Below are 10388 nucleotides of genomic sequence, written 5' to 3' on the forward strand. Positions count from 1 at the left end.
AGATTTTTTTTATTGTGCATTTCAATTAATATCAATCAAACTGCATTTGGTTTGTTTTGATTTAAGCCTTCATAAAACAAATAGAGATAAGTAGCACAATAAAAACATGATAAAATAATAATATTTTAAGTCTTTGTTTTTCTGTTTGTCTATAAAGAAACGAAACCGTTTCTGGTTCTTTGGTGACGTCACCGCACAACGATCTGACGTCATTTTGTTGGATGAAAACAGCAGCAGCACAAACTTCAGTATGTTAGTAATGAATCTGATGATTTCTGTGATGTTAGGGTTGATAATTAAAAGGTTACAGGGCATTGATTTGGGACGCTAGGACAATATTTAGGGAGCACTGCATTGTACCTAGCAATAATTTCAATCTTTATTTATATATATCAACTGATGTCTTTCTATTTCTTTTGGTTTTTACTTATTTAATTTAATATGAATTCATTTTGGAATCATTTAAATGATATTTAAACTCTTATTAAAATAGAATTGCGCTATTTGTGGTACACAAACGGTTAACAGATGAGTCCCGCCTTCATAACTCACATCGCTAATATGATTGGCTTTACCTTTCGTAAGTCCCGCCTCTCTAACCTCTCTTCGCTTTATGATTGGTTTTGTCTTTGCTCGCTAAACGTGTGTTGTAGGCTGCATTCGTGTTTGTAAAAAGCGCCAAAACTTAGCCTGAACGAAACGCGATCATGTGCATGATTATGCAAGCAGGCTACAGGTAAGTGTGTGAGGAAGAAAGCATTCTTATATTAACAGTTTTATGCACAAAATATGGGACACGCTGCTGTTACACATAACGATTCAGGGACATTGTTTTCCATGACAATCCCATATTAACCTGAAGAGTTGCAAACTTGTAACAGTGTATGTAATTTAAACAGACTGCTCAGAAAATAAGAAAGAACGAACAATGAAATAAATTAATAGTAGTTAGTTAGCAATTTTTTGTTTGTGTTTTTTTGTGATGGCAGTTAAATAAGTAGAATGTGTTATATTGGGAAGAAATCTGATGGTTTCTTCCAGAATATTCACTGACATCACCAAAAAGTAAAATATAAAATACAAATAAAATATTCTATATTTGTTGTTTTTGACATGTGTAACCTTAATAAATATGAAACCTAAGATTAAAGGTGCCAAAGAATGCATTGAAATAATATGTTAAATTGATATTTACATAGAAGGTATGTAACTTTATTAAGTGCAAGATTACCCAGAAACGTTTTTACATGTCCATTTGCAACCCTAGGATTTGTCATTTGAATGAAATAGTCTATTTTTGTCCTATTTGAAAGGGTCATGAATAATAATGTAAAGCTCTGCTCTGATTGCTCTGCTTTGTGGCTCATGCCAGTAGCTCTTATTAGTAAACAGATTTTGAGCCGTATCAGATTAAAATACAGATTTTGAGAAACAAACTAATTTGTTAACTAATAGAACTTCAGCTAAACGCTAGCATATAGCATTAATTAGCATGTAGCGCTAACTCAGCAGTCACAACTTTGTTTTTAGCACTTTGACAACTTTTTAATTAATTTAATGTGTAATTAGTTTTCCAGCAGTCTTTTGTGTGCATGAGGTTTACATAAAAATGAGGAAACAAGCGCGTTTGAGGCTCACAATATGTCTTAAACATGTACAGAGCTCTTATTATTCATCTATGCCTATAGTGTTTTATTCTATGGCACCTATAATATAATGACATTATTTGCATTCCCACCAATGTCAAGATCAAAACTACACCATTGAATATGCTCATATTAGAATGTTGGCTTGTAATTAACAAAATTACTGTCAGTCTCACTTCAGAAAAGTGATTGTAGTTTTGTATGTATAGTCTGAAATGAGTAAATAATGTAGGACACCCAAATACTGTCGGGACAAATTTTAATGCTACAATGACATTTTAAAACAAAAAAACATTTTTAATATGTTTAAATTAAGACAAAGAATTAAAATCTAAACAGAGTTGACTTTAATATCATGTTAGCTTTAATGGTAGCTGAAGCATTTAAGTCATTAAATATAATATAGCTGTCTATGTAAGAACATTATCTGAACAAAATCATGTTTCAGTGAGATTTCATGCAAAAATCTTGATCCTTTTAAAGGATTCAAAAAGTTGTTTTATAGTCTGGATGATTTTGTTTGTATTATAATTAAATACAGCCGTCTCTCGTGTTTATGCCGACTTGTAAACGTTCAGAGTGAATGTAAAGTAAGACAACTTCTCTTTATGTCTGATGGATTTTTAAACAGGATTTGTGTAGTTGACAGGAAAGAGTCCGGTTCTTCCTCGCACGCGACCCTTCCACCAGAACCGATCCGACTGATCTAGAACCTCAATAAGATCTCCTGTGTGAAAGTCCAGCTCATCTGGATCTTCTGCTTTGAAATCGTACACGGCTCGAACCGACATCCCAGATGACTGCAGAAACAAAAACAGGTGATAATGTTGTATGTTTTCTTGGGAACGTTCCAGGTTTAACACCAGTTACTATCTGACAACAGGATTACTGACATAATGTTGATGATACTGAAACAGATTTACTGGCTCATTGTTCATTTTAAGGGTAAACTGTTTTCTTAATAGACATTAATTCACAGATAATGTAATAGATAGACAACATGCTCTCCAAAGAACATAATCTGTTTCTCATCATTTTTTGCACAGACGGGTGGTTTGTGTGTAATGTGCGAGACATTTTTTGTTCCACATACTGAAATGGGTAACACTTTACAATAAAACACCTGATTCAGTTCATCAGCTTGTTAGTGTGTTAATTAAGGAACCGGTTCAAACATTTTTGAAGGAGCCTGATGAGTGGAATTAGGTGTTTCATATTAGGTGATATCTAAAAGATTCTGGGAGGAGGGACATGAGGACTGGAGTTGAGAACCACTGCACTAGAGGGAGACATAAGCTTAGGAAATTATTTGCTTTTACATTTAAAACATAACAAACACATTTAAGAGCTAATATAAACATTAACTTAAAAGTATGTTGTATAAGTACACCCACATTTACGTCAAACATAAGGTGGATTCTGTCGCTTATTTTCAATTAAAGAACCAAGATTGTTTCTTAAAGTGCTAAAGGTGGTAACCCTAAAGCCCGGGATACACTGCAGGATTTTTGCAATCCTATAAGATTATGAATACATGGACAACTTCAGTACAACATATGTGTAGACTGTACGATGATGACACGGAGGCTTCGACGCCTGCGTCACACGTTAGCACAATGTCACCACCATGGGCTAGCGGTAAACAAATAACAAATACCTAACGTACGCTATCCTTAAACGTCAATCTGTGAACCTCTCTTACTGTACGACATACGAGCACCGATGAAGAGCCACGATCACAGAAATCACCACATATGTTTCATGATGGTAACCTGATGTAAGTTGTATGACAGGTGTGTGTTGTACCTGTGCCTGTGGCTTTGGAGCAGGTGGGTGGGGCAGAGGGTGGGGTGGACCAGGTGCCCTGGCATTGCTGTGTCTCCCCTAAGACAAAAGAAAGAAAACTGCCACTAAAAGTCATTAAATTTATAACATGAACACATGCATGAGTGCAGCTCTACCTGAGACGAGCTTGATGGCTTCACATGTTGCTCTCTGTGTGGAACATCTGACCGATTCTGAGAGACAGACAGACAGACAGAGAGATGATTGATATAATACTGTCTTTCAATAAAAAGTTGTATGGAGGGGTTGCTAAGATGATTGTGTGGTTGCTAGGGCATTTGTCATGTGTTGCTAAGGTGATTGGGTGGTTGCTAGGGCTTTTTTCAGGTGTTGCTAAGATCATTTGAGTGGTTGCTATGGCATTTTTCAGGTGTTGCTAAGATGATTGTGTGGTTGCTAGGGCATTTTTCAGGTGTTGCTAAGATGATTGTGTGGTTGCTAGGGCTTTTTTCAGGTGTTGCTAAGATGATTTGAGTGGTTGCTAGGGCTTTTTTCAGGTGTTGCTAAGATGATTGTGTGGTTGCTAGGGGTTTTTTCAGGTTTTGCCAAGATGATTGTGTGGTTGCTAGGGCTTTTTTCAGGTGTTGCTAAGATGATTTGAGTGGTTGCTAGGGCATTTTTTATGTGTTGCTAAGATGATTGTGTGGTTGCTAGGGCAATTTTCAGGTGTTGCTAAGATGATTTGAGTGGTTGCTAGGGCATTTTTCAGGTGTTGCTAAGATGATTTGAGTGGTTACTAGGGCATTTTTCAGGTGTTGCTAAGATGTTTGTGTGGTTGCTTGGGCATTTTTCAGGTGTTGCTAAGATGATTGTGTGGTTGCTAGGGCTTTTTCAGGTGATGCTAAGATGATTGTGTGGTTGCTAGGGCTTCTTTCAGGTGTTGCTAAGATGATTTGAGTGGTTGCTAGGGCATTTGTCAGGTGTTGATAAGATTATTGTGTGGTTGCTAGGGCTTTTTTCAGGTGTTGCTAAGATGATTTGGGTGGTTGCTAGGGCATTGTTCAGGTGTTGCTAAGATGATTTGGGTGGTTGCTAAAGCATTGCTCAGGTGTTGCTAAGGTGATTTGGGTAGTTGCTAGGGCATTGTTCAGGTGTTGCTAAGATGATTTGGGTGGTTGCTAAAGCATTGCTCAGGTGTTGCTAAGGTGATTTGGGTGGTTGCTAAAGCATTGTTCAGGTGTTGCTAAGATAATTTGGGTGATTGCTGTCTGACTCCAATCAAAAAAACTCAACCCCTAAATCTCCTCAGCTGTACAGTTCAGATGGCCTCACCGGTTGCTCTGTCAGCAGAAACACACGACTGTGTTTGGAAACGGAGTTCTGGCTGTAGAAATCCACCAGTTTGTTGAGGGAACTGAATCTCTCATTCCAGAGGTAATACTCTCCAATCCTGCTTCTCATCACTTTAAAGTGCTGAACATCATTTTCATGTCTGACACCAACAAACACACACACACACACACACACACACACACACACACACACACACACACACACACACACACACACACACACACACACACACAGAGTAAACAATTACAAAGTGATGAACTGTAGTCATCTGAGATCAAAACATCGTTCAAGAAGACAAGTGTGAGCTATAGTGTGTGTGTGTGTGTGTCTACAGGTTTGTTTGTTTATATGAAATAAAATGAAATATCATGAAAACCAACTTGTGAGGACCTTTACTGCATCTCACAACATATAAAGTTTCATAAATTGGTTGAATCGTGTTTTTAATGTGAAGGGGTTAAAAATATAATTTGTCTGATATCAGTGGAAGTCTATGAGATTAAATGTGTTTATACCTGACCGAAATTGAGAATTCACCAGGTGAACTCTGTGAGCCGCGGATGAGAAACGATCCGATTGGCTGAGACATGAGTTTATTCTCTGAGTCTTGCCGGCCGATGTTCTCCTGATACCAGCTGATGAGAAACTCATGTTATTACATGATCATAAACAGATAATAATACTAAAGACCCAATCCTGAATTAATGAAATAATGAAACTGTCAATCGATCAAATCATTTTATGATTTATAGAGAAAGAGATGAACTGTGCTAACAAAGAGAAACCGTTTCCTTTTCCACAGGAATGCACAATCATCACAGTCATGACAAAACATCACACTTAAAAACCACACCTATATAAAACATGCGCTATAATGGCTTTGATGTTTATCTCTTTCAGAAATGTGTATTAGTGTTGAGAGAAAGACATTTTAATGAATGTTACAGTATTTTTTCATACAGTACAGATAATGTGTTGTGTCGTGAGATGTTTGATACCTCGGGAAATAAGCGGTGATGTAATTCTGTGGCACAAATCCTTCAATCCCATTTATTTCTGCTTTATACCAGTTATCATTGGTGCCTATGATCTAAAAAGAAACATTTAATGATTATAAACACACTTTATCCAGAATAATAATAAGCATTCTGTATATATTCAGCTTTTAATAAATAAGTCATGTCTTTCTATATAGCTCTGTGATAGAGCATCATGCTAGCAGCGCAAAAGGTCATGGGTTCAAGCCCAGGGAAAACACATACTGATAAAATCAAATTAAAACGTCTGCCTAAATGTGTAAGATGTGTGTGCCTGATGACAGATAGAGACCTTTATTATATCTCCTTTTCTGAAGCTCAGTTCATCGTCCGCTGTGGCTTTAAAGTCATATTTACCCGTCACCTCCATGATGGAGACGCCTCTGAGACTGAGAAACACAGTGAAGAAGCAAACATCACAACTGTTGCTGTCATATGAAACAGGGCTTTTCTCATGAATGTATGCCAGAATTTTATTCTAATGTTAACTTCAGAAAGTCAGCAAACCATTGTTAGTCAAACGCTACTTACCTGTATAACACCACACAACCACAATACAAACTATCATTTAAATACTCAAACAACAGTGTGAATAACACAAACAAATAAAGTAAGATTTGTTTAAAATTATAATCACAGAGATCAGATCAGTGTTTCAAAACATCATATAAGGATTCATTTACGCCTGGCTGTTGTATTATTTCAAAATAAAGCACAGCCAAGGTGGCAATGTGTGCCTTTACACCGCGGTGTGCACCACCTTCAAATAATTCAAAGGACCGGAGTCATCCATTCCTCCACAGTTACCACAGACATCGCTCCGGTGGTCATTTCGAGACACTTGACAGATCAGGTGTGTGTTTATAAAAAATCATCAACACCTGTCAAACATTTCAGAATAAAGCATTCAACAGACCCGTAGTATAAGTAAGGAATAATTGAAGACGGGTTGTTGAAATATTCGAAAATAATGCACAGCCAAGGTGGTAATGTGGCGCAAAGCGAAGCAGAGTTACTCTGTGGGTGTGCATTATTTTCAGTTATACCACGGGTTTGTTGAATGCTGTATTCTGATTGGTTGAGAAATGTTCCACGCTTCTTCAACAAACGCATACCCAACTTGTCAAATGTCTTAAAAATAGGCAGCAGAGTAATGTTTGTGGATACCGTGGTATAAGCATAATAATTGACTCTGGTCCTTTGAATCATTTGAAAACAATGCACACTCGCGGTGTAACGACACTCCGCTACACGTTGTGCCGCATTGCCACCTTGGGTGTGCATCACTTTCCTATAATTAACGGCCCGTCGTCAATGATTCCCTATGTACTTGATCACAGTTGAAACCCCAGGTCAGATAACATTAAGATTATGTATTAACACAAACCTTAATGACTACAAACATGACACATGTCTACTGTTATTGAAGAGAACTAAAGATACACTTCATTGACATTATTATGATTCATATCGACACACTAGGGTAAGTTCTCACAGCGTATACTAAACAACCTGCTTTTGACTTCATAGCAAAGTTTACTGAAGGTTTGTGACAACAACTAGTTCCAGTTTCAACATAAACACTTATATTGGACTTCCTAAAATCCCCAGACTGCTACATGCTGCTACAATAGTCGAATCTTTTAGATTATGTTCATACAGTAATCAAAGAATATTTTGAAACGTAAAGATGGTTGTACTTACAGTTTTCTGGATCACCACAATACCAGTTTACTTACACTTACTGTAAACTGTACAATAGTTTCATAACATATAGCGGAAGAAGTGAAGTTAAACTTATCTTGCATTATGCACAAAATCTCTCATGCATGATTGAAAAAAGAGGAAACAGAAATAAGAAATCCTTAACTCCTCCCCCTGAGATCACACATGCACACACGCACACACTTCCTGTGTGTTTAAGAAACAGTATGATGAAATAGAAAGTGTCCTCTATGTTTCTACTAATTTGAAGCAATTGCACAATTGTGATTGTAACACAAATACAAATATACAAAAATAAAAAGAATACTCTTTGAAATAAAGATCAGAAACCTGACTGATCTCTTGAGAGCAATGCAATATAATCTACATCAGTGGTGTATAAAGACTTTACATAACGAACTGTATTGTTTTTATTTATCTTAGAATGGATGCAAATTCCCTAACATGAAAGTCGCAATTATGTTTCCTAAATGAATAAATTGCATCCCTGTGGTCATGGCATGAAAACTCATGCAAATTATGCAAAGTATCACCACAAACAGGTTTTACATCTTTCCATGAAAGCAGTACAGTAAATAAACGTCATATGAAGTGTGCTCTTCCAGTCCTTTACAACATGGGCACTTTAGCTATGTGAATAAATAAAATAGAGGATCAGCTCTACACTCATTTTGTGTTAAAATAATACGCAAGTTCTGTTAAAAGTAACACAAAATGCGAATGTGTTAAAAGTAACACAAAATGCGTTGTGTTAAATATAACAAAAAATGTGTTGTTTTAATAATAACACAAAGATGGGTGGATTTTGGTACAACACATTTAGTGTGTTCACATCTGTATCTGTTTTATATGGCATAAGTAACGAAATTGCGTGAGCTCTTTGCCGACTCTTTTGCCATACCTTTTTATGGCTTTTATTTCAGAATGAAATTGTGCAAAGTTGATTCTAGCAATGTTTTTGGAAGGTGTGCAAAGAATTGTGGGTGATTTGCGGCCAAGAAGTAGTTGACAGATATACTTCACGCATCATTTAAAATAGCCCGAATGAAGGACATGAAGCAGAGACTATCTTCGAAACATCCTTTTAATTGAGATGTCCTTCAATGATGCATGATGACGGGGCTGCCGAGATATGCAGCCTTCCTAGGACGCGTCCTTCCGTTTGAAAAAACACCCTACTGTGGTGGTCACATATGCAGGCTGCAACCGTCAACAAGCCTGGTGTTTTTTAAGTTAACGGAGTATTAAATAAGCATGTTACAACAATTTACGATTAACTAAGATTATACCACGGGTCTGTTGAATGCTGTATTCTGATTGTCTGAGAAATGTTCCATAGGTATGCATTAATTTCTGATAACCGCTCACCTAACTTGTCCAATGTCAAAAAAAAGGCATCAGAGCAATGTTTGTGGTAACCGTTTTATAAGAGGAATAATTGAAAATAATGCACACCCGTAATGTAACGGCATTGCACCTTTTGGGTGTGCATCATTTTCTTATAATTCCATGGCCCGTCGTCAATTATTCCTCACATAATATTCAACTTTATAATTGTTAATATTCTGAAAAAAAGCAGTCTTGATGATGTATGCAGACTACAAATGCGACCTCCGGAAGCTGCAACATTCAGATTGAGAAACGTATTTTTGGTGTTGTCTCAGATGCTGATGTGTTTGTCCAGTGGCAGCTACCGTAGCTTCTCTATGCGTTTAGAAAGGTAGGGGTTAAAAATCACATAAATACTAATATATAATTCATAGTGTATGTGTATGTAAGCAGTCAGAATTTATATTTTTTAAATCATTAAGAGAGTGAAGTTACTGTGACAATACCCTTTAAAAAATACACCATTGTACCTAAAGATTGCATATTATTACATCAAAGGACGCGACTTTATGTCTGTTTTGTTTGTTTGATCCATCAATGAGATATTGCTGATTTGGACTCATCATTGAGTAATATGTGTTCAGTTTTACTTTAACTTAAACACGGTTAATTCATGTAAATACAGTGACAGATGTGTAGCTGGTGTTCACAATCTGTGATGGTTTAATGTAATTGCCTGTAATGTGTTTTTAAGTTCATTCTGTAGCTTTTTACTTCTGTCAGTAGTTTATATTTGAAATCCTGTTTAACTAAATGAACAGATGTCACTGATTCTGAATCAGTTCAGTATTTGCAGGGTTTCTGTGCTATACAAATACACATAACAGGCATCATATTAGACTACTAGACAAAGCTTTTCATAAAGATGTAAAGTGTTGTAATTCAACACACGGCACGCCCATTTTTGTGTAAGACAAGTGGTGAAATAATAACCTTATAGCAGAAATTTATTTTGGTGCTGCAAATATGGTATAACATTTAAAGTAGATTACTGATCTCAGATCAACATCCACAGAACCTGTTGGTGAAATGGTTTTTGGTCTGACAAGATTATTACCACTTGACTCTACTCTACTCATTTGACCTCTACACTCAAAAAAAAAAAAAAGATTCATTGGATTAAATAAAATTGTGGGCAGGATTTCCATCCAATGTGAATGTGTACCCCTAACTCTTAAAAAACTGCTTTACACAATAAAAATATATTGAGTTAGTCCAATTCAATTTAAAGTAAATGGCAATACTCAATTAGTTGCCTCAACTCAATTTAGTGTTGTCTGAATAACTCAATTCTGTTATTTTAGATAAAACGTCTTTATGTCATACTAATTAGCATGAGCAAATGTTAGCATGCTAATAATAATAACATATGATACTTTGGATGAGCTTGTGAGAAGAAACTGATGTCCAAACAGCCATTAACACAGTTTGTGCTTATTGAGAGAAATATGTC

The 10388-nt window shown here is 36.3% G+C and overlaps 1 protein-coding gene across 1 annotated transcript; it reads right to left on the bottom strand.

The window, feature by feature from the left end:
* Positions 1–1888: 1888 nt before the first annotated feature.
* grap2b (GRB2 related adaptor protein 2b) lies at positions 1889–7686 on the bottom strand. The gene is made up of 8 exons (XM_055213595.2): positions 7526–7686; positions 6114–6210; positions 5783–5874; positions 5300–5419; positions 4764–4923; positions 3608–3664; positions 3453–3530; positions 1889–2446 (listed from the first exon to the last, which is right to left on the bottom strand). The coding sequence occupies exons 2-8, from the start codon at positions 6189–6191 to the stop codon at positions 2270–2272; spliced, it is 762 nt and encodes a 253-aa protein (XP_055069570.2). The 5' UTR covers positions 6192–6210; positions 7526–7686; the 3' UTR covers positions 1889–2269.
* Between the last annotated feature and the right edge of the window lie 2702 nt (positions 7687–10388).

The sequence above is a fragment of the Misgurnus anguillicaudatus genome, chromosome 8 (genome assembly GCF_027580225.2).
Source record: "Misgurnus anguillicaudatus chromosome 8, ASM2758022v2, whole genome shotgun sequence".
Classification (NCBI taxonomy): domain Eukaryota; kingdom Metazoa; phylum Chordata; class Actinopteri; order Cypriniformes; family Cobitidae; genus Misgurnus; species Misgurnus anguillicaudatus.